This window comes from Fomitiporia mediterranea (assembly GCF_000271605.1).
Source record: "Fomitiporia mediterranea MF3/22 unplaced genomic scaffold FOMMEscaffold_5, whole genome shotgun sequence".
In the NCBI taxonomy this organism is placed as follows: domain Eukaryota; kingdom Fungi; phylum Basidiomycota; class Agaricomycetes; order Hymenochaetales; family Hymenochaetaceae; genus Fomitiporia; species Fomitiporia mediterranea.
The window spans coordinates 3,243,374-3,268,998 of NW_006760390.1; the positions used below are offsets into that span (position 1 = coordinate 3,243,374).

Consider the following 25,625-nt stretch of genomic DNA (forward strand, 5'->3'; position numbering starts at 1 on the left):
TCCTGCTGTCTCCTGTGTGCCGACTGTTTCTGAACTGACGTATCATTACATTCACTGTGTATTAAAGTTTACAAAGGGGAAAGAACAAATGCAATTGAAAGTTTTCCATTCGAAAGCAGATACAACACAGTGTGATACATATACGAGCGTGAGTACAGAACAAGAATAATATAAATATGATTGGGTATAAGATGGTATAAGACATCGGTCGCAGCAAGACATCACTCTCGTCTTCGCGCGTCCGAGGACGAAGATGCACTCGAAGACGATGATCCCGACGAAGAACCGGAATCAAGTCGTCTACGCGGACCCTCCTGGCCACCACCACTACCAGGTTCGTCCCTTCCCGCGGTTATCGAGTTAGCAATAGTAGAGTGAATCGACTGTAAAGAGATGTGTGCAGATGGTTGATTCCCAAGACCAGCTGTGGTTTCGGTCCCTCGAAACGCATGTGAAAAGAAGAATGGTATGTCGAATCGTCCTCCAGACCCGAAGAAATTATTGCTCCGGCCGTAAGTGCCTCCCGTCTGTCCGATTCCTCCGAAACTCTCTGTCCTATCATCATCCACTCCAGCACCAAGTCCCGAACCTGTATGAAAACCAGAGGCTCTTGCCGCCGCTGCCGCTGCAGCACGCCGTTTCGCCCGTGTCCGTCGCCTATGCACGCGTCTCCGATGGAACCTCCGCGACAGCCTATGTACGCGGAAGACCTTAATAAGGTTGACTAACGGGAGAACGATGAGGAACATCGGTAATATCTGACCGAATTGCCATAGTGATCGACCGTCGTCGTCTCCACCTGGGGAGTTGGATCGCACGAGTAGTTCGGTGTTGAGGACGAAGAGAGCCCAGAAGGTGAATATGACTATGAGTTGGATGAGGAGTGTGCCGAAGATGCCTGCGTCGTATTGTTTGGGGTTGTTGGGATTACTATTGTTGTTCCTATGGGTGTGGGTGGTGTCGTTGTTGTGGTTTTCGTCGTTGGTGTTGGATTTGTTGTTTGATGAGCGGGTGGGGGAGTCTGGGTCTAGGTAATTGTGTTTGCTGCCGAGTTTGTGTTTCCTTGCCTTACGTTTCTCCTTTTTGTCCTTTTTATCTTGCGCTTTCGCGTCTTTGTCCAGGTGCGCATCTGCCTGGTAACTAGATGTAGAAGTGTTCGTGGACATGCGTTGTACCCCTGTGGCACTAAGTGCCATAGACTCGCGGTTGTGGATCGAAGGACCATGAGAGCTGGCCTTTCTCGGTTTCATGCATCCCAATAATCCACCAAGTTCTCTCGAAAATCTCTCCCGCCGGTTCAGAACCCAATTCCTTCCTCTCCAAGCCCACCCTCTACAATTCCGATACCGCCTCTCAATGGAATGCTGATAATCTGTGAAGGTGAGGAAAGTGTAGATGACGATTATAATACTGAGAACGATGGATGCTGCGATTCGACCTCCATCAAGAGCACGAAACTGTTTGAAGATAACAGCGACGGCATCCGAATTACAACCCGGGGTGCTACCAAAACTATGAGCTTTGACGAGCACTGCAAAGATGAAGGTGAAGATGAGGTATGACTGGATCATAGAGACTAGTTGAAGTGTCTTGTCACTTCGCACGAAACGGTTGTACGCGGGCATGGAGGTGAATACGGAAACCCATGAGAGGGAGAGGAGGTAGAAAACGACGATGGCGTCTTGAAGACTCATTGATGGGTTGGTTTTGAAACCTAGGATGAAGGAGGTTACGACCAATGCGATGTTGGTGGCTACAAGTGTGTAGAGGGCACCCGTGATTTGTTCTAGAGAGCCTGAACGTGCAGACAGGAGTGCTAACAGATAAATTAGGATATTTCCCGAGAAAAAAAGCGGGTATTGCACTTACAGAGGAAGAGCGCTTGTAAGTAGAAGGAAATGCGTACTCCTGGACCGCTGATGTCTTCGTTCAACTGCGATTGATCAGTCAGAAGCAGGTTGGTGAACATATATAAATGTCGCACCTCTGGGGCATCCAAACATGAGCCATCCATGGCTACTTCGTACTTATGCAAGCTCTCCAAACGATGTAGGTCACTGTATTAATGAGGTTGCCCACGGCTATCCTTTCTGCTATACAACCACGAGCAGGCAAAGACGGAACACCAGAGAAGGACACAGACTAGACTTCACCAAAGTGTTGGAAATGATGGAAGGAGTCATGGCAGACGGAGGCGCATGTGAATATATACTTGTGCTTGCTGCACAGCTCAATCAAAACCAGCGCAGTGATGCACCGCTGTTACAATACAATACATATTCAGCTCCAGAATTTGCTTTATCAAGCATGGAAGATCGGCGCTGCCCATTTTGGCTATTACATTGTATCCCAATCGATAAATATGTCATCTCTACTTATCTTGCTGTAAATTATTGATCTGTTCCGATGATATACTGTAACAGGTAATCTTACAACAAGTCAGCAACACAGTTGTCAGGTTTTAATGTTTCAGAATCTCCTAGTCTAAAGATGGGATGATACATTCTAATACAAGCACTATGGTTGAACATTCAATTACCTGTATCCAATGAACTAAAGGGTCAATGGTTATGTGTCCTGAAGCTCAGCCCCAGAGTTCCTCAATCAAATCTTCTGCACGGGCTTTAGCCCAACGAGCCTCAGTAACAGCAAGACATTCAGGTAACCAAGCAGCTGCATCATGTGCGCGGTCAAGAACCTGCATGGCAACTGCTCGACCACACAAGAAAGCATGTGCCATACCCTCGCCACTGTATCCTGCTGCGATCCACTCGCCAGGAGGCGCAGTCCTTGCATTCCTGACCTTCTCACTATGGCCTGTTGCATCCATCTTAGTGTCCCCTGTTTGTATTAGGGAGGGTAAAACGCGGTCTGAGAGTTTCTGTGGCATGCGTCCAACCCAGGGTATTCTGTCAGCGGAAATTCCAATAATACCACTCCATATCGCCTTCATGCGACCTGGGAACCAACGTTCATCTTCGTTACCGCCTTCGTCCGTCCTATTCAACGACGGAGCAGCTTCAGATCCCCAATTCTTTCCACCAAAAAGAACAGGCAGAGCTCCGGAGAGATGCGCTGCAACGCCAGAATTGTACTGCGAATCATCTGAACAACCAATCTCACCAAGCCCATCCTCGCCTGCCTGCACGAATCCACCGCCAAACATGAGTTCGTACTCTCCGTTTGGGAGTTGTGTGAGGTAATCATAACCAATATGCTTATCGTAGAACACCCAACTCCGTTGTCCGTCAAGTGTCGAAGGAGTCAATGCATTACCAGGACGCTGTGCAGTCATGTTTCCCCGTACGCATATGATCTTCGTACGCATCTGTGGAAGAAGGTGGGATGCCCAAGCGTTGGTCGCGTGCACCACGTGTCGTGTGAGTATGGAACCACGTGGAGTCTCTACCCTGTAAAGAGGAAGAGGTGTGTCGGCTAAACCAGATTGAACGGAGATACCGGTACATGGTGTATGTGTTGATAGTGTAAATCGACCTTCGTGCTTATCCAGGAGGCGGGCGAGGATGCCTGTTACGAAACGATAAGGGTGAACGGCGCCTGCTGTGTTGTAGACGACTCCTGTTACTTCAGACGATAAGTGAAACTTCTGTCAAGATAAACGATCCACAACCGGGAAGATTGTAAGCCAAATTGAATAATCAAGAAAATGAGGGATTCGTAATTTACTTCAATGGCTTCTTTACCTTCGACCCAGGCATAATCTGTCGACTCCTCCGGCATATCTTCCCTCCAAGCTTGGAGGGACTCCTTGGCCTCATCAAACGTTTCGCGTGTAAAGTAAACATCTAAACTATCGACTTCGCGACAGTTGCAGTCATCCAGGACGTCGTCTTCGTCGGCGACCGCGAGTATTTCACGAACATGCATGAGACGCAGCCGGACCAGCTTCGCTGCCTGTTGTGCGCCGAATTTCTTCTTTAGCATGAGGTAGTCATGGTGTAAAGGAGGCTTGATGTGTCCACCATTCCTACAAAATGATTTGAATGCATAATAAATGATAAGAAAATAAAAAAATACCTGCCGGTTGCACCAGAACAAGTTTCCCTTGCTTCCAGCATTAGGACTTTAAGATCTGAACCGCCTTCGCGGAAAAGAGTACGCGCAACGCTCGCACCAGTGATTCCGGAGCCGATGATAACGACGTCGGCATACCGAGGCAACGAGTCCGGTATATGAGTAGAGATAGGTGAGGGTACATCATGCCAAAATGAATGCGTTGGATTCGGAACAGGTAAACCAGGATCTTGCTGTATGCGCTTCTGAAGACGTTCATAAGAAGCAGAAAGCGCAAGGACTTGCTTCACAGCGATGCGTAAGACCTTGACTCTTGACCAAACGGCACCCATATCGAGGTCGAAGCAAGAGATAAAGGTGGGAAATTGTGGTGTTCTCGGCGTCGCAACGAATGGCTGGATGAAACGCCTCGTGTTCCGGGAGTTCGTAATTTTGGTTGACAGCCCGAGAACACTCCTACATAAGCCAAAGCACATTGCCAGTACGCTCAAACGCCGGTGTGCAGCATCTGACCCATGTGGCTTGGTTCACGCTTGGGTAGGCGGTGATCGTGCAGTTGCCGACGACGTAACCATATAAGAGCAAGACGGATAATGCAGGATTGCTCATCCAGTCACGTTCCGGGGTCAGGTGTAGCACAGTAAGTGTATCCTTAGCATTTAGAAAGAAGTTCGGATGACAAAATAACGCAGTAAGTGGAGGAGATGAACAGGATTGGTGGAAGGTCCAAAATTCCGGTGATTATTTGTAGTGGCGGAAAACAAGTTGCTAACCGATCTGCCAAATATAGCATGCCATAACAACACTCGATATTTGTTCAAATTAGTAGCTTGGAACTTGAACCAGATGCAGAAGGGAACAAGAGTGAATCATGTTCCGAAAACGAAGTACCTAAGCATTCGGAAGGTGCGCTACTATTAGTGTATGACAAACTACAGATCTCAAGAGCTAATATTCTGCTTTTAATCCACTCGGAGGTTCAACAAAATGTTCGGCTCAAACTCAGCCATAATCAACCCCTCCGAAATACATTTTGCAAGAACCGGATGTTCTTCAACTGCATCAGCAGTGTCTTTATCCACACAAATCTGCTCTAAGCGTTTATAATCTCGTAAACCTGGTCCGTCCGATGACTCCGAATCCGATCTCCGGGACTCAGAGTCAGATGAGTCAGATGTACGTCCATGACCTCCGGCAGGGAATCGAGACGAAACTACGGAAGCTAGAGCGTCAATTGGGAATGTTGAATCTGCGATATCGAGGACTTTGAGTTCGGGGCAGAGCAAAGGGATGCCGCCACTATGAGTAGCACTTTGCTGTGTACCCTCTCCTGCGACATGTTTTGACTCTGGTTGTTTACTTTCTTCCGAGGTCTGAGCTGCCAAGTCACCGAGCAGCTGTTCCATCTCCTCAAACATCCCAATCGAAAGTCTCTTGAGCCGTGGAGACAGTAGGAGACAAGCTCGCACATCATCAGCATTCATCGGTGTACCAGCAGTCCTAAGCTCTTCAAGAGATGCATCCGATCGCTGAAGGAGCAAAGCAATGTGCAGCCATCGCGCGTTGCTTGGGCCTATCCGTGCAAATGAAGTGCTAATTCTCAATGTCTTCAGGGCAGGTGCGGTTAGTGAGTCGAGGATTGTACCAACAGCAACAGGAGACGAGAAACTGTGAAGCTCGAGACACGTCAAGTTGGGGAGGATGCGGATGTCGTTCCGTATGGTACTTATACGGGGAACATCTTGAGCTGGCTGCTGGCGACGATTATTGATGAGCACCCATCCGTCGCCGTCTAGCTCATCGTCTTCTACAACATCGTCGTCCAGTCCGTCAAATTCATCTATCTCTGGATCATCCTGCCCGTCCGCCCTACAGAATAACTGCGCCCTGAGATTGGCTAGATTCGGACAGGCGTCCACCCAGTCGAGGACATGAGACGTAGATGTACAGAACCGGAGATTGAGCTCATGCATATTCTGCATGACTTGCACTTCTGATGTACCCGTACGGACTGGACCAGGTGCGACTTGCGGACACATTAAGGCGACAGTATGCAAGCGCGGACAAGCAATGGCGATATTTTGTAAAACACGAGGCCCATCTGTCGACCCCAGATGCGTAGTAGTTAATTCTAGCCTTTCAAGTCGAGGTGCAGCCGCAGCTTGCTTAGAGTCTGGATCGCTAAGAAGCGTGAACAGAGGCTCAAGTACATCAGCGTCAAGTACATCAATGCTCAGGTCGCGCCACCGGTGTGCTTGTGCGCAGAACTTCTGAATCAATGCGGCAGTATCTCTTTCATACTTCGCATTTGCTTCCTGATCGAGCATCACCAGTAGTGGATTTTTTGACTGAGGGATGAGGAGGATATCAAGTGGCACGGTCGCCGGACCCGCTCGGGAGAGCCAAAAGTCAAAGACAATAGACTCCTTAGCAGAATCCGATTCATGGCTTCCAAGGACAATACGGTTCCAGAGTTGAGGAGAGGAAAGAACGAGGTTTCGCCACTGCGAACATACGTGGGCGAGAGTGAATGGAGGCAGCAGTTGTGGAGGCGTACTTAGGCGTATACGGTCAGGTGGGAGGCAACGAACGAATATGTCTACGAGAATCTCCGTAGGTAGACGAAGGATCCCGTTTTTGGAGGTAGCTTCATCCTGCGACATGAGGCGGGATACGTGCCAATCGCTTGCTTGATTACGCAAAGCGGCTTATAACTAAGAAGGGGACCGTAAGAAAACGCAAAGTAGGGTGAAGTGAGTTGTGACGCAGTGGGAACCCGCACTTTGCCAAAAAAAAAATAGCTTTGTTTTTGGGTCTCCCTCGCTAAGAACAAGTAGAATCCAAACATATTTTTCAGTACATGCACGGTCAGAAAAGAGCAATCTCGGAAGAGTTGAATCTTTCCAGTCAAGTTCTACATTATCGGGAAGAACAGCTCTACCATCAGCGGCACTAGAACAAGTTTCCCTTGCTTCCAGCATTAAGGCTCTGAGGTCCGAGCCTTCTTCACGGAAAAGAGTGCGTGCAACACTCGCACCAGTGATCCCGGAGCCGATGATAACAGCGTCGATATACCGGGGTAACGAATCCGGTATATGGGTAGGATACATCATGCCAAAATGAATGCGTTGGATTCGGAACAGGTAGACCAGGATCTTGCTGTATGCGCTTCTGAAACAGCACCCACGTTGCCTTCGAAGCAAGAGATAAAGGTGGGAAATTGTGGTGTTCTCGGCGTCGCAACGGATGCGCAGTGAAAACGCTTCGTGTTCCGGGAGTTCGTAATTTTGGTTGACAGTCCGAGAACAGTCCTGCACAAGCCGATGCACATTGCCAGTGCGCTCAAACGCTGGTGTGCAGCAGCTGGCCCATTTGGTTTGGTTCACGCTTGCCGACAATGCAGGATTGATATCCAGTCACGTTCCGAGATCAGGTGCGGCACGGTAAGTGCATCATTGCCACTTGGAAGGAAGTCGGGATAACAAAATAACACAGTGAGCGGATGAGATGAACAGGACTGGTGGGAGGTCCAAAATTCCGGTGATTTATTTGTTTGTAACGGAGGACAAACTGCTAACCGATGTTCCAAATATGGCAAGTGGTAACAATACTCGACCGCGTATTTGTTAAGTATGCACAAACTTAAATTGAACGCATTAATATTGTTGAATCATAGGTAACAGTATGTCTTCTCTAACTCGCAGGAGTAAATGCGTACGGAATAGATAACGACGCTTCAACGAAGCAGAAGTATTTGATAGGTAATCTACTACATTATTGTAGGCAAACTAACAATATCCTAAACTAATGCACTGGAGATACTTTTAATCAACTCGGAGATTTAACAAAACATTCGGCTCAAACTCAGCCATGAATCCGCCCATGATCAACCCCTCCGAAATGCACTTCGCAAGAACCAGATGTTCTTCAACTGCATCAGCAGTGTTTTATCCACACAGATCCGCTCCAAGCGTTTATGATCTCCTAAATCCGGTCCATCCGATGACTCCGATTCCGATTGTTTTTCGGACTGAGAGTCAGATGCATGATGTACATGTCCTCCCGCGGGAAATCGGGACGAAACCACAGAAACTAGAGCGTCAATTGGGAATATTGAATCTGCGATGTCGACGGCATTAAGCCCGGGACAGGGCAAAGGGATGCCACCGTGAGCTGCTGCCGCACTTTGCTGTGTACCTTCTCCCGCAACAAGTTTCGACTCTGGTTGTTCACCTTCTGAGGTCTGAGCCGCCAGGTCACCAAGAAGCTGTTCCATCTCCTCAAACATCCCAATTGAAAGCCTCTTGAGCCGAGGAGACAGTAGGAGACAAGCTCGCATATCATCAGCATTCATCGGTGTACCAGCAGTCCTAAGCTCTTCAAGAGATGCATCCGATCGCTGAAGGAGCAAAGCAATGTGCAGCCATCGCACGTTGCTTAGACCTATCCTTGCAAATGATGTGCCGATTCTCAATATCTTCAGGGCAGGTGTAGTTAATGGGTCGAGAATCGTGCCGACAGAAGCTGGAGATGAGAAACTGTGAAGCTCGAGACAGGTCAAGTTGGGGAGGACTCGGACGTCGTTCCGCATGGTGCTTATGCGGAGAACATTTTGAGCTGGTCGCTGGCGACGATTATTGATGAGCACCCAGCCTTCCCCGTCTGGTTCATCATCTTCTACAATTTCGTCGCCTAGTCCGCCAAATTCATCTATCTCTGGATCATCTTGCTCGTCTCCTCTGCGGAATAACTGCGCCCTAAGATTGACTAGATTCGGGCAGGCGTCTACCCAGTCCAGAACGTGAGACGTAGATGTACAGAACCGGAGATTGAGCTCATGCATATTCTGCATGACTTGCGCTTCTGACGTACGAACTGGACCAGTTATAATTGGCGAACACATTAAGGTGACAGTATGCAAGCGCGGACATGCAACGGCGACATTCGTAAGACACGAGGCCCATCTGTCGACCCCAGATGCGTTGTAGTCAGCTCCAGTCTTTCAAGTCGAGGTGTAGCCGCTGTTTGCTTAGGGTCTGGGTCCCTAAGAAGCGTGAACAGAGACTCAAGTACATCAGCGTCTACGCCGTCTAGTACGTCAATATACAGATCGCGCCATCTGTGCGCTTGCATGCGGAATTTCTGAATCAGAGCAGTAGTATCTCTTTCATACTTTGCATTTGCTTCCTGATCGAGCATCACCAGTAGTGGAATTTTTATTGGGGGATAAGCAAGATATCAAGTGGCACGGTCTCCTGTTCTGCTCAAGAAAGCCAAAAGTCAACAATAATAGACTCCTTAGCAGAATCCGATTCATGGCTCCCAGGGACAATACGGTTCCAGAGTTGAGTTGAGGAAAGAACGAGGTTTCGCCACTGCGAACATACGCGGGCGAGAGTGAATGGAGGCAGCAGTTATGGAGGCGTGTTTAAGCGTATACGGTCAGGTGGGAGGCAACGAACGAATATGTCTACGAGAATCTCCGTAGGTAGACGAAGGATCCCGTTTTTGGAGGTAGCTTCATCCTGCGACATGAGGCGGGATGCGTGCCAATCGCTCGCTTCATTATTATTCAAAGCGGCTTATAACTAAGGAGAACGTAAGAAGACGCAAAGTAGGTAGGACTGAGCGGTGACGCAGCGGGAATCTGAACCTTGCAAAACGGCTTTGCTTGCGGACACGCGTAGTTAAGTACAAGTAGAATCCAAGCATTTTTTTCAGTACATGCATGATTAGAAAAGTGCAATCTCGGAATAGTTGGATCTTTCAAATTTAAATCTGCAATATCAGGAAGAACCGCTTACCCGTCAGCTGGTCTGTGCAGTTCTAATGAAATCCATCGAAGGAGGGGTGAGAAAAATCGTTAAACACGGTCCTCTGCAAGCTCCTGAGCTTCAATCCCAGCTTCGTCATCTTCTGCCGGTTGAATAGTAACGCTTGTTTCGCTGATGCGTTTCTCAGGCGGAAATTGTGACGGGCTTGGCGCCACGGGTGGCAGCGCGGGCTCGAACCAGTACACGGGGTACCTCCGCTGGATGTTGTTTACCATAAGCGCGGAAACGAGGACGAGGGTGCTTGACAGCAGAATGACAGGAAGATAGTACCAGCCAATGGCAAGTACATCATCATTGACCGACGCAAGGAGAGCGGTGGCACCTGCGGGCGGATGGGTCGTAGCTGTCATCTGCATGACTACTATAGCAAGCGACGCTGAAAGCGAGCCGGAAAGCCATCTGAGGGATTCAAAATGGGAGTTGAGATGGAAAAGCTTGGTGATGCAGACGCCGATGAGTGCTGAGATGAAGTGTCCGCCGAGAAGGGCACGAGGTTGTGCGAGCGGAGCTTCTATGGCGCCATAACACAGAACGGCAGAGGCACCCTAGATTGATAGATATAGAGGTCAGCGCCGGATGTCAAACAGGACAATTTGTGTGTGAAGATGAACTGCTCACATAACTGGCAATGATGCTGGGTACGTTCCGCTCAATGAAGTAGTGAGTATGACCAAAGACAGCCTGATGGTATTTACACGAAATGAGTTATTTTTGTACTTGAGGACAAGACTTAAAGAACAAGTTAGTGTTGAGATGTTGTGACTAACCTGGAGGATGGACAAGCCACCAAAAGCGCCTATGAAGGACCAAAGCCAGATAATATAGTTCGGTCGCTTTGGCGGTGGGCTTGCCCGGTAGCCGAGCCAATATGAAAGCCAAGGTGGTAAGCGGGCAAGACGACTCATGAGGACTATGGACCTGCACTAGTATTCAAGGTGGCACTGGAGGTGTTGCTACCTTGGGGCGCTTTTGGAGGCCGGGCACTCTATAATATAAGAGAGGGACCAATTTGATAAGAGATAACTATATGAAGAGCCTGGGCTGAGTAACTTCCAATCCACGGTACGACTTTCGCACGCCTCGGTGGTTGGTGCGAATAGGATCAGGACAACCGCCGGAGATCTAGACGCCTTCTGGCGCGGCCTTTCCGTACCCGTCGCAGTGTTGTAGTGCCAGAAGCTATTTCTGTCAAACGGGACCTATCTCATGTCCGTGGTCGGGATATCTAAAGTTGGCCAATATGAATACCAAACATACAAATTTGCCTGTTTAAGTCGCTACGCGGAAGCCGAGGCCTCTTCTCGTCGGCTTGATCCGTCCGAAAAGAATGCATAACCGTCGATCAGTAATAATGCAACAGGATTTAAGCTATTTGTATCTGTTTGCCTACTCCATCATCACTACATGCAGTAGTGATCCTCGCATGTCTCCCTTCTTCTCTGTCAACTTGTGCCTCCGCTGGCTCATTTCTTTCTCGTCATCTTGCGTGCTTACCGGAGAACTACCGCATGTCTACAACACAGGTTCCTACCCTCGTCGTCTCTTTTTCACTTTCTGCCCCATTCCGAAGCGTACGATTCGGAACTCGCTTCCGTAGGAATGAACGACTTGTGTCTGTGTTTTCTGTCTTTTTTTTCACGGTTCCGAAGCGTACGACCCGGGACTCTCCACATTAGGAATGTTAGATAGAACATCTAGCGACAGAAAGAAATAACCCCATTAAGTTACGAGGCAGTATCTCAGTACCGGTATCTCACGCGACTCGCCGATCGCTCCAACTCCACCTTCAACGATTTTCCAATTTTGCTCGTTCATAACAGAGTCAAGTCCTCGGTAACAATGTCTATGGTATACGCAGCTAGAAATATGGCTTCCTCTTGGCCCAATTTCTTGTCTTCGTGGTACGCATCTACTATCGAAGCATTTCCTTCGTATTCATTTAGAGTTTGTTACTTTGTACAGGGAAAGTACCTCGTGTGTACCTTCGACAAGTGTCGTAAGTGATGTCGACATTAAACTTAAAAAAACAATCTCTTCCAAAGGCAATCGTCTAGATCTTTGCGTGTTAAATTTAGCTATGAGGTATTTGACTGATGATTGATCGCAATAACAGGTGTGAAGGCACTAGGCCCTGAGTACGCTCCTCATCTCTAAACGTGCCTCGGTAATTGGCCAGTCTGCCTATTGTATGCCTCTTAACACCAAGGATTTCTATGCCTTTACTGCCGTGGTGCGATTAGTGATGGGAAATCTTATAACAATCTCTGATCATTTCTAGAAATGGGCTATACACGCTGTCTGCCGCAATATTTCTTTGTTCACCTGTCGTCATATTTTCTCAACGCTGTAATATCTGCAACATCAAGTATCCGGAGTCCCTTGTCTCTCCAATGCCGGTATGCAAGCACTTGACAGCTGCTTCCATTTTCATTTTCAATTAGACTTGCTCATCAAAGAGGGACCAATAGCCCCTTCCTTGTCAACTGCTGTGTTGCATCAAAATTTCATAGATGTTTCTATGCCTTGTTTCGTCTCGCTCGGCCCCCCGGTTTTCACGCTCGCTTGATGAGCTCCAGGCTGACTTGATCCTCGTCTCTTTTGTCTTTGTACCTGTTTAGTGGGGGCCGAGAGCGCGGAACGAGGACTTGGCAAAGACTTTGTGGCATGAACTAAAGGATATAAAAAGGTCAAGGATTGAGAAGTTATAAATTATCGCCTTCTCTTCTTCCCTTCTTCTCACTACTCTACTTTCAAAGAAGAAGAACCAGAAAGCATGTCTTCTCACCCTTCTCCCGCCGTCTCCGCGTGGCCAAAGTTGAATCCCTTCTCTGCGTCGTCTACCATCGACGTGCCAGAGGTGCAGCTCAACTATGCCATCGTGCTCGCCGGATGCCTTGTATTCGCCAGTCTCTATGTCCTGCCTAAGAGCTTGAGCGCCCTCAATCTGTTCGGCCGCAGGCTTTACAACAAGGCTGGCTATGCGACGCCGAATGGTCCAGTGGGCCTTCCGATTGTCGGTCAGTCTAATTACCATTAATCTAATGAGCTATTCGACATGTATTGAAGTCGTTATCTTGTGAACAGGTTCATTCCCATTCCTTTCACACTACCCAGAGCGTATGCTCGATTACTGGTACAAGAAATTCGGCCCACTCTACTCACTGTGGCTCGGTAATCAACACTTCGTGATCATCACTGATCCCGGCATCGCAAAGGACCTTCTCGTCACTAACGGCGCAGTCTTCTCGAGCGTAAGAATACGTTCTTTAATTAGGAATTAGACATTTTTACTCACCGGTATCTGTTCCTAAATTAGAGGAAGGAAATGTTCATCAAGTCTCAGACGGTCTTTGTCGGCAGAGGTATCACCGCCACTCCGTACAACGACCGCTGGTAAGTTTAGCTTATAACAGACATCATGGCATTTACTCATTCTGATTGCCTCTAATGAAGGCGCAAGCACCGCAAGATTGCCGGCACTTGGCTCAACCAGCGCGCTGTCGATGATTACTCGAATGTTCTCGACTTTGAGGCAACAGTCCTCCTCAAAGAGCTTTTCCGCGCCGGCAACAATCCGATCAACCCTCAGCCCCATGCAGGGCGCTGCTCGTTGAACAACATGCTTACAATCGTTTTCGGAACGCGTACCGAGACTGTCAACGACCCATTGGTCGGACAGGCCCTCCGTCTTTCCCGCGAGTTCATGTGGGTACACCAGAATCAGGACAGAAAGAATCAATACAAGGGACTGATGTTTATTAATTTATTTCAGGAACTGTACCGGACCCGTCTCCAACCTTGTCGATTTCATCGCGCCGTTGCAATGGCTCCCAACTCCAATGTGGAAGAGGGGGAAGAAACTGAACCAAGGTCTCGTCGATACTTACGGCGGAATGATCAAGCGTATCGAAGCGCGCCTCAAAGCCGGTGAAAACGTGCCCGACTGTCTTGCCAAGACGATGGTCCAGTCGCGACAAACCGAAGGCCTCGATGACCTTGACATGGCTATTCTTGCGTCGGCATTTATGATCGGCGGAGTTGAGACGACAGCCTCCATCATGCAGTGGTTTAGTGCGCTCATCCCTGCGTACCCCGAAATCCAAAAGAAAGCACAAGAAGAACTCGACAGGGTCATCGGACGTGACCGTCTGCCTACCATTGAGGATGAGAAAGATCTTCCTTACTGCCATGTAAGTACAATCTATCTGCGACATTCACGGGAAAGAGAGATACATTGACAATGATATCGTCAGGCAATCATCAAAGAAGTTGAACGCATGCACAACCCATTCTGGTTGGGTACCCCACATGTCGCTTCAGAAGATTTCGTTTACAAGGGCCAGTACATACCCAAAGACACAGTTCTCGTCTTGAACACCTACTCCATGCACTACCACCCAGATCGCCATCCCGAGCCGCACAGGTTCAACGTAAGTACCCGTCGAATTTGCAAATCGCACAGTACTTCGAGCGCTCATCTGCGAATTCTAATCTTGGTAAATAGCCGGAGAGGTACATCAATGATAGCACAAATAACACCGAGTCAGCCAACCTTCCCAATGCATACGAACGTGATCACTGGATGTTTGGCGCAGGGTAAGTCTTTCTCAAAATCAAAGTTAATTTTATCCATCCACAACCATCACACAAAGTTCCCCGCTTACTTCTCCTCCTCCACTCTTCCTCCTACCTATCTACCTACCAATCTAATTTCATAACGTTCTAGGCGCCGTATCTGCCCTGGGATGATAGTCGCGGAGCGTGAAATCTGGCTGACCATTGCACGTATGCTCTGGGCCTTCAACATGTACGAAGTGCCTGGCGAACCCATCGACCTTAACGAGTACGACGGCCTGTCTGGACGTTCGCCGATGCCATTCAGGATTCGTCTTGAGCCCCGCCATGCCAACGTTGCAAAGGTCCTCGGAATGAACTAGGTCAAAAAAGAGAGTGGCGTTCGGTGAAGTGTTATAGTTAATAATTAAAAGCGACTCGTCACTCCTTCGTTACTCGTCGCTCTCTGCCCGCAGGTTATAGATAAATTCATAGATTTTATCCTTTATTTCCCTCCTTTATGTACAGTTGAAATATATAATCGAAGTTGATGAACTGGTCCTCGATTATTCTGCCTTGGCTTACTGTTTACGCGGTTGTGCAGAAAACTAAATTACAAGTTCATTCTGATAATAGCACATGATCGGACAACGACAAAAACATTGCAATACAAAGAGGGGATGCTCGACAGTCAGCGATTCGTGAAGGGCAATATTGCTACAAGTCTAGGTCATTCCGGAGTATAAACAAAGCACATGTAATAATCAAAGATGCAGATGTACTGCGGTAATGCTTTATAATGTCTCCCATCCGCCGCTGTCTACCGTACTCTCTAACTTTCGCGCGATAAGTGTCGGGATGCCATGGTTGAGCCATGTCTTTCGGACTTCTTCCCATCGCGCGTAGTGCAAATATTGACGGCGACCTCGCCTAATTGATGTGTAAGCATACCGCATACAGTATGTGAAGAGTTAATTTTACCTCATCGAAATGTCAATTTCACCGTGAGTGTCAAGGTAGGGAGCCTGGACGAATGACCCATTGCCTGCATAGAGATACAAGAGGGAACAGCGCTTAACAAGGAAGAAGACTCCAATTGCTCCTCCACACCTAGAAACAAAAATCAGTTGATGAACTTCATTCAACTAGGTTACAACGTCACTCACTCCCTTGTGTGGAGATTGCATTCTCCGCGTTCCTTTGTGTCGACTTCTCTGCAGCAATGGCTCTGCATACAGCAAATTGCGCCACACGTAAGGCAGATCGCGGCATCAACCGGGACAGTCTTACACCTCTTGCACACCATGTGTTTCTCTTCCTCTCCGAACATCGTGTCCAAAACAAGAGGCAACTCTGCAAGGCGATAAATAGAAGAGAACTCCAGAGACACACCACAGTTGAGCTGTGATGCCGCGTGAGATTGGCCATAATGCGAACACCAGCCGAAAAGGAGTGTCTTGAGCGTGTCGTGCATGGGAAGTTCCGAAAGTGGTGGAATGCCAAGGAACTGCAGAAGTCGCGAATACTCATCCCGGTCAACTGAATCATAACTCGGCGTCGGGAATTGTCCGGGAAGCATAGCACGACATAAAATTGCGGCTCGACGAAGGAATGGAAGAGTGAAAGTGTAGAGTAGCTTTTCCATACGGCCCTCGCCGAAAGAATCGAAGACTATCTCTGCGGTGTGCTCAATTACAGGTGACTGGCGCACAACAGACATGCAGAATATCCGCAGGTCGCCGAACAGTGCCTCATACTTGCGACCATTAAGCGGAATGGCGTTAGTAGGACGACACTTGTTGAGAACGTATATCATCCCGATTACCGACCGGGCGAGGCAAGCGTAATATAGCGGTATGAGTGCATGTCGTAACATTTCAGGCGCCACAGCCGCGGTTTCCACAAGGATAGTCAGTGGCTCTCGTAGAAGTAGGGGGTATGGTAAAGAAGTTAAGGAAGTACGGCTCCACTCGGGCAAAAGACGCTTTACAATGGCTTGCCTGATCGCATCACGGCCTTCGTCTGCTCGGTGTTTAAAATGAAGTGCAGCAAGCCTCATGAGGTCCGCGACCATTCCACGAATCGCCGTATACGTCTGGTCAGAAACTCTGTCAACAAGGAGTGATCCAGCATTCCCAATGCCTCGTTGCGCGATCTCAGTCACGCTGATAGTGTAACCAACGAGGTCTTCTGGTAGGTACAGGCCCGCGCCACGTTCGCTAAGCTCAGGCTCCGGCCTTTCGCGTAGATGCCTCGTTTGCTGTGAGAAACTCTTAACGACAACTATTAGTGTGTCTAGCATTTTGTGTGACTCGGGGTCGTCGTGATCAGCTTTGGCATAAGGCAGATATCCAGGATCCTGAGCAGCCCAGAAGACAAATTCTCCTGTACCTGTCTTCGCCTGCAATGCATCCAACTGTGGATCGGGCCTTGACTTCAAGATGGTAATACCTACGGATCGCACCCAATCGCTGAAAGGCATAGCATTAAGCGGGCGAGAGGAAGGGAGCAACACGGGGATAACGACATTCCCTAAGCTCTTACAAAGAGGGCACAGATACTCCTTTCGGTGGATATTTTCCGGATGGTTGCGTTGACCTTGTGCCCTGTGTCTCTGTTTAATAGATGAATTGTACACCTGGAAGCAATCCAGGTGCATCATATGCGAGCAAGTCGAGCCGACAAGGCCGAATTTAGTGTAGTGGGCCTGAAAACCGTCGAACATCTGGCCACTCGCTCGTTTTTGAGCGTCCCTTGCTTCCGCATCTTTGGGGGGAAATTGTGTACCAATACGCGATGGTGCTGGACGATCTAAGCTTTCTGGTACCGTAAGCGCTTCGTTAACATGAGAAATCTGCCCATCGGGATGTTTTCGAAGGAGCCGACTTGGTTGAATGAAACCTAGAGCTCCAAAGCCTTTGGACTTGTTCAAGTCCTCTTGACACACTAAACAGGTGCCAAAAGACACATGACTTTCGTCCGCTTCATGCATGTCCTGCTTTTCCTCGCTGTCTTCAAAGTCCTCTTCAAAGTTCATAGCGAAGCTTGATTGCTGTGCCTTCATCTTCTCCATAATTGCGGCCTGCCTCGCTTTCGCCGCGCGCTTTCTCGCTTCTTCCGGGTCAGCCGGTCCGCCCGATTTATCCAAAACGCGACGCTTTGCCTGAACTTTGGAGGGAATCAACTCTCCGAGCCGGTTTAGAATCCAATCGACACGCGGTTTATACGCCTTATACACGGGATGATGCTCTAATGTGCATAACACGTCTAATAACCCCTTGTCATCCTCGGGTTCGAGTTTGCATGATTCAACGACTAGGGCAAATCGAGGACCACGTTCCACAATGGCTAGCATCACAAGGTGCAATGCCTGATCGAGAATTGCCTCCGAGGATGGCGCAGGCCTTTCAAATTCATCTGCATACCGCAGAAGGTTATCGATACAGGAGTACATCACGCGTAGAAGTACTGGAGAGTCAAAGACCGTCGATAGCACCTGGTATGGTCCGGAGTTTATTCCATTAGGCTTCGGGACAATGACAGGTTCCGCTTCTCCAGTCTTCTTCCTCAGCCTCGTCTTCAAGATGTTTTCGACTTCCTCGCGCTTGTTGCGCGTGTAGTGGAAGAAGAAAGGGTTGACTTCGTCGAAGCATTCATCTTTCAGTTCGTATATACCGGTATCCATCGTTGACTCAGGAGCCCGGAAGTGTGCCACTTCCCGCAAGACGTGATCGAAGCAGACATCGTCCACCATTCTCTCGGCTACCCTCTTCACAAGATCCGTATAAGGACATGGCCCAACAGCTAGAGCGTGGATAATTTCCCGTCGTACAGCTGATCGTAGATCCATTTGACCGGCACTTGCGTTCTCGCTGAGGATGGTGACGATCACGTATAGAATTTCCTCAACCATATTGAATAGTGGTGCACCTTCGTAGATGTTGTCTTTAACGGATCCATTGAACCACGGCACAAGTTGGAACCGATCAATGATACTAATGAGCACCAAGTCGGGATCTTCTAATAGTACGAAAGCAGACTGTAAGATGAACAGGTCTTGGTCGTAGCAGAGTTCTCGGAGCATGAAGTCCCTGTAGTGAAGAAGCTGACCCCGGATCACAAAGCCATTGCGGACCCACAAGCCGGTCCTAATCTGAGCAATCATCGCGAGAACTACGACAATCCTATTCAATACAATGATTCAAGCAAAGAAATAGAGCCACTTGCCTCGAAGCGGGTAATCAATAAGAAGCTGCATGAAGTGCATAGGCACGTGTCGTCTGAACACATCTCGTAGGTTCTTGTATCCGTGCGGCTGCAATGCTTCATCACTCAGCAAGTTGACATGTTTGAATAGCTCTGCTAATAACCAATGTAATGAATGGTGAAAGCTAACCCAGCCGTCCATGATATTGAAGTCTATCGTCATCGCTGCTTTGTCGCCCACAGTCACCGCGTGATGGCTAATCTTCTTGAACTTTGAAGCATCCATTCGAGGGTCAACCACATTGCAAATGTCCATAATGTTGTCCGCCACAATGTGAATCGCCTTAATTAATTGCGCAGATGAAGCCAACGCGAAAGCTTCCCCATACACTTTGATGACCCGGGACAGGCTGAGAGTGACATTGAAAACGCTGATCCACGCGTCCGTCTCGTACTCGACGTGTGTCGAAACCGCACGTTTGTTCGGGTTTATGCACATGAAAAGTTTACACGTCTTCGCAAATTGCTCAATATACGCAAGATCACGCGCGATGAGATGTTGCACGCTCTGATTGTGGGCAATGTAACGCAAATCGCTGAATACCGGCATGAATCGCTTTGATTTGAAGGGGAACGTATCGACGTCAATTTCGGCGCGACTATCTGGGGGATAATGGACGCGCTTGTTCCGTATCTGGTTAGTGAAGAAGGAGGTTATGATGGCAAGAAGTCGCGATATTATTTGGTGGTCTTGCACGATGTGCGCCGCGATGGATGGAACCGTAAATAACTGAAGGGCGAAGTATTTGATTGACGTCTCTGCTTCACGGTCGACTAAAAGATATGAGTCGATAATCCAGTGATATACATTCGCGTAATGAACAGCTTGTGGTGGAAAATTTTTTAGTAATGACATTGCACACGCAGCAGATCGACTTACCAACGGACATCTTGTGTTCGTGACTAAGAGTCAGGATAGAAACATAGATTTCTTTCAGACTCAGACGAGGCTTCTTCCACAGCCTAGTATGGTACAAGAACATCCAGTCTAGTCTTGACGGGTCATCGATTTCTTGTAGAACCTTGGCACAATCCGCATGCTGCAGCAAACAATGTAGGTCCTTACGCCTTGGACTGAAGAATTCCGCTGCGATGACCTCTCGAATAACCATCGTGTCCGACAGTAAGCGACATTTGGTTAGATCCAATAACCATTCAATAAGGACACCAGCGATCTGTTCCCTAAACGTATCGTATGCACGCCTAACCGTAACGCCCAAATCGATCCTAGCTATAGCCTGAGCAATATCCAACAGCTTAGGGCTGTAGGTATTCATCTCTACGATGTCACGTCCGTGATCATCAATTTTGGCCGTGTGATTAGCAGCCTCTTCGGTTGAACAACCGCAAGTGTCTGTCAGGTGTCGAGTTACTTCGTCAAAGGAATGCTTGTCGTCATTCCACACTATTATAGCGTAGAGATCCTTCTTCAAAGGGTCTGCCGTTACTTGCTCTGTGAGTGTTGCCTCTGTTGTAGGTAGCAGCGTTTCATCCGGTGAATAATCCAAGGTGTCAAGAATGAAATCTAGGGCATATGCCACTGTTCTGGACATCGAATCCCAGAGCTCAGGTGTAACAGCCGGGCGGTTGAGAAGCGCTTGGGATTTGCTTCCTGCATTAAGAGAACGAGGAGGTACTCTGAGTGCCTCTTCTGCAGATGGAGGGTGGTACCGACACCCTATGGGATATCGCCAGGCCTCCTGATCACCACAGTCACAGCATCCTCCAGATTGCTGGGCGATGTAAAACGAAACGTTGTGGTTTTCATGTCTTGTTGCATGGAAGCAACGCGCACACATGACACAGCTATCATCTAGGGCACAATCCCTATCGGACGTACATGAGCATTAATAGGTACGAGACCAGATTGAGCCGATGAAACACTCACTTGCAGCGATAGCAGCTTTCACCCTTTGTGAATATATGCCCACACGATCTCCCTGGAACTATTGGAGGATCTCCACCAGCACCATGGAAACCATACCTTGTCTGAACCTCGCTCAAGAGAAGCTGGACGGGAAGATACGAGATTGCGTTGGGCAAGAATAAGTTTCCGTGGGGACCCCAGAATGTCTCGTAGAGTTCCTGTAGGATCTCAGAGCGAGTTCCCGGGGTGAAGATATACTTCTTTGAGCCAGGTAGGGTTTCCAGAGTGAAGCGTAGCCTCGTGAGGCCGTCGGTAGTCCTGCTCTGGGAGCTCATCGAACTGCCACCGAGAGTTGAGAAGATAGAAGAGAGGCGTGACATGTCGTGGACAGCTCAGGATAGTCTTCGTCGTGGCAAAGGGCTAAGAGATGAAAAAACAGACATAAATATGGTGAGGTGTGATCGTGGTCGTCGTTGTCTGCGCTGTGTTGTGGCTCGGATGACGGAGCACCAAGTAGACGCGTCCAGCAGGCAGGCGAGTTGATGATGATCAACGCTGACTCGTAATTTCAATAATTTATGTTCCTTGCCCTCCGTGTATCTCGACGCTCGCGAGCTCTTTTTCTACGCTATCCCTACTACTCATGCACGATGGCTAGTCCAAAGATTGGAGAGAAAAGGGATCCCAGTCCCTCTTTGACTACGCCGACAATTGACAAAAAGCGTCGTTCTCATTCGCAAACACAACTTTGTTCACCGCCATCCTTGAATGGGAACGATGAAAGGCTTGTAAACGAAGCGACACCAAAATCACAAAAGAAACAGACTAAAGGCGCAAAGAGACACAAGAAGAAACTGGTCAATATCGAACCGTGCTCGCATGACGACGTATACTGGCATGAAATCATTTCTCTCCTCGATCAGGATGCGGTGGATGCTGCAATCAACGAAGAAAAGGACCTTGAGTCACCGTTTGGATTTCGTGAAGAGATAGAACTCGAAATAAACCGCCTTTCATCTAATGGTAAGTAATTTCGTTGGCAACCATTCAATATGGAATAACAAGCCGACTTTATTCTCAAAAGGCGAGGGTCTGGCCATTGCACCTTCTCCAAGACCTCCTTGGGTAGTAATTGTCCCCTTCGCACTGCCTGGGGAGAAAATCCGTGCCCGAATTTATCGAAATGCAAGGTTGCACTCCTTCGCTGACTTCTTGGGTGTTGTGCAACCCAATACGTCTATGCGCGACATGAACCGAGTTCGCTGCAGGTATTTTGAAAAATGTGGTGGATGCCAATATCAAGTAAGTCTCTTCCCGAATTATGGGGAATTAAACCTCTGAGCTCGATGTGCGTTTCTGACAGTAAATTTCATCAGATGCTTTCTTACGAAACTCAGCTTGACTTGAAACGGGACGTTGTTGCTCGAGCGTACGAGACATTCTCAGGTAAAGAAAAGCAACAGTTTATTTATAGATACGACATTCATGTCTTCGTTAGGTTTACCATCTTCGTCCGTTCCAGTCATCCTTCCAACTGCACCTTCGCCACTCCAATATGGATATCGGACGAAAATCACACCTCACTTCGATGCGCCTGTGAAAAGGGCTCGTAGCAAAAAGCAAAAAGCCGAAGCTGAAGCCGCTCCAGAACCTTTCCCTGAGGGAAAGACAGTTCCCATCGGATTCAACAAGGTCGGGACGCGGGAAGTTTTGGATATTGAGGTTGGTCGATGTCAACCAATGTTTAATATTTGTCATTAAAGGGATATTATTCTTAGGAATGCCCTATTGCTACTCCCGTAATCAACAGTGCATTAGGTCCATTGCGGACTGGTATCCTGGAGTGAGTTTCCTGTTTCTCCCTTGCTGCATATACTCATGTTGAACAGGAAGCTGCACACCTATAAAAAGGGCGTCAGTCTCCTTTTGCGCGACTCCCTTCCTATCCCTCCTGAAAGTTCAGAAAAACCCTCTGAACCAGAAGAACACATATGCATTACGGATCATCGAGGAAAGGTCCGCGAGAAGGTTGGCGATATGCTCTTTGAGTACAATGCCAGCTCTTTCTTCCAGAATAACAACTCCGTCCTCGTCTCTCTCGTTGAATATGTCCGAGCCGCTATATTCCCGTCTAGCGAAAAGCACAACGATAATACGGAAGATACGACGACACCTGCACGAACGGCACCAACTCATCTCGTTGACGCATACTGCGGCGCAGGCCTCTTCTCAATAATGCTCTCGCCGTACTTCGAGACCATCGCAGGCATCGAGCTCTCCTCAGAATCCATCGCCGCTGCAACCCACAATGCGAAACTAAACAAGCTCCCCGCTGGACGAGTGACGTTCCGCACTGGTGATGCTGCGCACATCTTCGCCTCCGTACCAGATTTCCCGCCTTCCTCGACCGCAGTGATCATCGACCCACCGCGCAAAGGCTGTGATGAGAATTTCCTCGACCAATTGTTAGCCTTCAGGAGCACGACGGTTGTTTACGTTAGCTGCAACGTACATACTCAAGCTAGGGATGTAGGCATCTTGTTGAGAAAGAGCGCAGCTGAGGTGGAGAAGGGTGAGAAAACGGGGAAGTATGTGTTGGAGAGCGTTCGTGGATTTGATCTTTTCCCGCAAACTGCTCATGTAGAGTCAGTCGCAGTCTTGCGGTTAATCTAGAAAAAAAAATTGTGAGCCTTTCTTTGTTTAAACTGCTTAATGTTCGTTAATTCGTTCCAGTTCCAGTTTTCATTTCCATTCAATGTTCATATGGGCAAAGTAAACAGGCACAAACCCCTTTATCTTTGGCGCCATCATCATATCAAGCGAGTGACAAACACAAGGTAACTGCGACCAAATATGCGTACAGCAACTGTGTATAAGCGAAAATCGAGATATACTTGTGGCCAGTTTCCCTTTGAGGAAGTTTTGTCTCAACCACTCGGAAAAACAACAATCTCATCCACATCGTGGCTTTCGAATAGGCGAAGTGTGCCACGGCCCCAGTAAACAAGCGTGGCCCTGCCTCTCAGTATGGTCAACCTCGTCGGCCACGCATTGAAGGGTGTCTGTATAAAACTCGGGCATTTCTGTACCTAAGACGCGTCACTGCCTTCCGACTTCTGCTCATCCCCTAACACCCCTCAATAATCCGTCCCCGGATAAACGCTCTAACCAGCACTAACTAGACAAGATGAAAACTATACGCGATCTACCAGTGGAAATACTCCGCAAAATATTTCTTTATTCCCTTCCTGCCAGGGATGAAATGCTGAGGGAGGAGGTGAAACCCATTCATTCTGTTCGGGCACCACTCTACATCTCGCACGTATGCCGACATTGGCGCGAAGTGGCTCTTGCGTTCGGAGACTTATGGACGCATCTTTGCATCGACTACGTCAGCTGCAGTAAATGTTGGAAGAGGGAAGCGAGTCAGAGAGCGCGATTTATCTTCACCACGTGGCTCGACAGGACACTCGGCCAGCCACTGAACTTTACGATCCATTGCGAACTTATGGACGCGGAGGATGATGAACATCAAGTATTCGAGTACATCATTACGGAGCTACTTGAAGTACAGGGCCGTTGGCAGGACGTTGATTTTTACTGGAATGGCGTCGAAGTCGCTTCACTTCGTGTAATAAGCTGCGACGAGATGCCCGCTCTGGTATCGCTATCGTTCGACGCTCATATAATTGGGCGTTACAGAAGATTGAACTACCCATACATCAACGTTTCGGGGTCTAAAAAGCTTGCGTTTCTGGATGTTCAGGGCGTCGACCTGAGCTTCAATGAACACCTACTAGAATCATCGGATTCAGAGATGGAAATCACGGAAGAAACACTAGAAAAAAAATTGGAAGAAATGCCGCCCGTCCGTACGTTGGATCTGCCCGCCTTGAAATGGCTTTCTTACTATGGCGGTAAACGCGAAGATGGAAAACTGATCTTCACGGGATTCATTCGCAATTCCCTCCCTCCCTTAACGGTCCTAGACGTCACTTCAGCCGCTGCACACCCAAATACTCTTGTACCAGCTCTGAGACTGTTACCCGCACTTGAAGAACTCCGTATCCAGAAATGGCATGTGAAGACGGAGTTCTTTCAGAAGCTTATCCCGGGTACGCATGACAGCCATAGCCCAAATTCTACAATATGCCCTTCTCTCAGGAAACTCTACCTCCTCAATGTAAACATGCCTCATTATAGGATACGATGGGTGGATGGCGTAGAAGAAGTGGAAGTGGATGAATCCGAAGATGGAGAAGACATGGAGGTGGTAGACGAAACCGAGCAGGGGGAGGCAATGGAAATCGTGGTCGAAAACAGAAACGAGAACGAAGTCATTGATCATGGGAATGAAAGCCAAGATGGACCATTCGATGCCGAGTTCGTAGGCGCCTTTTGTGTTATGGCGGAATGGCGGCAAAAGTTCCTGAATACCTTGGGTCACATATGGGTCTATGACGGTGGCAGTTGGCATCACTTGTTGACCGAATATGGAAGTTTCCTGTGCCATGATAAAATCATAGCAGAGTCGTTCAGAGGGTATCTTTGCGTTGAGAGTGCCGGTATTGAGCCTCCGCATCCGAGTCATTTGAGAAGGATCGCAACCTCGCTCCCTAACTAAACTTGCAGGGCTATGTAGACAAGTCGTGTTATCAGGCCTTCTCGTATGTTGTAGAGATCATTAAATAGTTTTCTGAGATGAAGAGTCGCGTATGAAGTCAAAATATGAGCAATCGTGTGCATACTTTGATCAAACCTCGACACAGTATTAAGCAGTATTAATATGCAAGGGATCATGTCTGATTCTTCGTTTTGACATTGTTCAATCTAAGTTCTTTTTTTTTAAGAATATGAAAACAAATCGCCTTCACGGTTAATGTGTGAATCACGGATACAGAGATGCAAACTCAAAGACGGTGCCACTCTAGAAGTGAACATGTTGCAACAATTTACATTATTTCCTTTTGCCTTCAGCAAACAGAAGAAAGTCCAAAAGAAATCTGGTATAATCTACGGGCAGAAACTCATCCCTACTGGACTGGAAGTGATTTACATCTATTACCTTC

At 48.2% G+C, this 25,625-nt stretch overlaps 10 protein-coding genes across 10 annotated transcripts; 4 read left to right on the forward strand and 6 right to left on the reverse strand.

The window, feature by feature from the left end:
- Positions 1 to 98: 98 nt before the first annotated feature.
- On the reverse strand, positions 99 to 2,160 carry FOMMEDRAFT_167676 (uncharacterized protein). The gene is made up of 3 exons (XM_007266045.1): positions 1,985 to 2,160; positions 1,870 to 1,933; positions 99 to 1,816 (listed from the first exon to the last, which is right to left on the reverse strand). Exons 1-3 carry the CDS (start codon positions 2,012 to 2,014, stop codon positions 222 to 224), a joined length of 1,689 nt encoding a protein of 562 aa, XP_007266107.1. The 5' UTR covers positions 2,015 to 2,160; the 3' UTR covers positions 99 to 221.
- Positions 2,161 to 2,458: 298 nt separating this feature from the next.
- FOMMEDRAFT_19715 (FAD dependent oxidoreductase) lies at positions 2,459 to 4,497 on the reverse strand. Its single transcript, XM_007266046.1, has 3 exons — positions 4,039 to 4,497; positions 3,606 to 3,988; positions 2,459 to 3,585 (listed from the first exon to the last, which is right to left on the reverse strand). The coding sequence occupies exons 1-3, from the start codon at positions 4,365 to 4,367 to the stop codon at positions 2,585 to 2,587; spliced, it is 1,713 nt and encodes a 570-aa protein (XP_007266108.1). The 5' UTR covers positions 4,368 to 4,497; the 3' UTR covers positions 2,459 to 2,584.
- A 1,704-nt stretch (positions 4,498 to 6,201) lies between these two features.
- Positions 6,202 to 7,145, reverse strand: FOMMEDRAFT_133761 (uncharacterized protein; the record flags this gene model as incomplete). Its single annotated transcript, XM_007266047.1, has 2 exons — positions 6,202 to 6,216; positions 6,816 to 7,145. The coding sequence occupies 2 exons, from the start codon at positions 7,143 to 7,145 to the stop codon at positions 6,202 to 6,204; spliced, it is 345 nt and encodes a 114-aa protein (XP_007266109.1).
- Positions 7,146 to 7,154: 9 nt separating this feature from the next.
- FOMMEDRAFT_155650 (uncharacterized protein) lies at positions 7,155 to 7,444 on the forward strand (the record flags this gene model as incomplete). Its single annotated transcript, XM_007266048.1, has 2 exons — positions 7,155 to 7,288; positions 7,345 to 7,444. 2 exons carry the CDS (start codon positions 7,155 to 7,157, stop codon positions 7,442 to 7,444), a joined length of 234 nt encoding a protein of 77 aa, XP_007266110.1.
- Positions 7,445 to 7,921: 477 nt separating this feature from the next.
- Positions 7,922 to 8,938, reverse strand: FOMMEDRAFT_28188 (uncharacterized protein; the record flags this gene model as incomplete). The annotated part of the gene is made up of 1 exon (XM_007266049.1): positions 7,922 to 8,938. The coding sequence occupies one exon, from the start codon at positions 8,936 to 8,938 to the stop codon at positions 7,922 to 7,924; it is 1,017 nt and encodes a 338-aa protein (XP_007266111.1).
- A 960-nt stretch (positions 8,939 to 9,898) lies between these two features.
- FOMMEDRAFT_155653 (uncharacterized protein) lies at positions 9,899 to 10,774 on the reverse strand (the record flags this gene model as incomplete). Its single annotated transcript, XM_007266050.1, has 3 exons — positions 9,899 to 10,414; positions 10,488 to 10,550; positions 10,637 to 10,774. The coding sequence occupies 3 exons, from the start codon at positions 10,772 to 10,774 to the stop codon at positions 9,899 to 9,901; spliced, it is 717 nt and encodes a 238-aa protein (XP_007266112.1).
- Positions 10,775 to 12,510: 1,736 nt separating this feature from the next.
- FOMMEDRAFT_107267 (cytochrome P450) lies at positions 12,511 to 14,806 on the forward strand (the record flags this gene model as incomplete). The annotated part of the gene is made up of 8 exons (XM_007266051.1): positions 12,511 to 12,886; positions 12,954 to 13,120; positions 13,186 to 13,262; positions 13,323 to 13,574; positions 13,642 to 14,059; positions 14,123 to 14,299; positions 14,374 to 14,465; positions 14,596 to 14,806. Exons 1-8 carry the CDS (start codon positions 12,643 to 12,645, stop codon positions 14,804 to 14,806), a joined length of 1,638 nt encoding a protein of 545 aa, XP_007266113.1. The 5' UTR covers positions 12,511 to 12,642.
- Positions 14,807 to 15,026: 220 nt separating this feature from the next.
- FOMMEDRAFT_107268 (uncharacterized protein) lies at positions 15,027 to 21,029 on the reverse strand. The gene is made up of 6 exons (XM_007266052.1): positions 20,578 to 21,029; positions 19,570 to 20,516; positions 18,651 to 19,514; positions 15,590 to 18,596; positions 15,405 to 15,533; positions 15,027 to 15,353 (listed from the first exon to the last, which is right to left on the reverse strand). Exons 1-6 carry the CDS (start codon positions 20,934 to 20,936, stop codon positions 15,218 to 15,220), a joined length of 5,442 nt encoding a protein of 1,813 aa, XP_007266114.1. The 5' UTR covers positions 20,937 to 21,029; the 3' UTR covers positions 15,027 to 15,217.
- A 547-nt stretch (positions 21,030 to 21,576) lies between these two features.
- Positions 21,577 to 23,229, forward strand: FOMMEDRAFT_82373 (S-adenosyl-L-methionine-dependent methyltransferase; the record flags this gene model as incomplete). Its single annotated transcript, XM_007266053.1, has 5 exons — positions 21,577 to 21,858; positions 21,933 to 22,002; positions 22,055 to 22,278; positions 22,335 to 22,399; positions 22,446 to 23,229. 5 exons carry the CDS (start codon positions 21,577 to 21,579, stop codon positions 23,227 to 23,229), a joined length of 1,425 nt encoding a protein of 474 aa, XP_007266115.1.
- Positions 23,230 to 23,743: 514 nt separating this feature from the next.
- Positions 23,744 to 25,180, forward strand: FOMMEDRAFT_146417 (uncharacterized protein; the record flags this gene model as incomplete). The annotated part of the gene is made up of 1 exon (XM_007266054.1): positions 23,744 to 25,180. The coding sequence occupies one exon, from the start codon at positions 23,744 to 23,746 to the stop codon at positions 25,178 to 25,180; it is 1,437 nt and encodes a 478-aa protein (XP_007266116.1).
- Between the last annotated feature and the right edge of the window lie 445 nt (positions 25,181 to 25,625).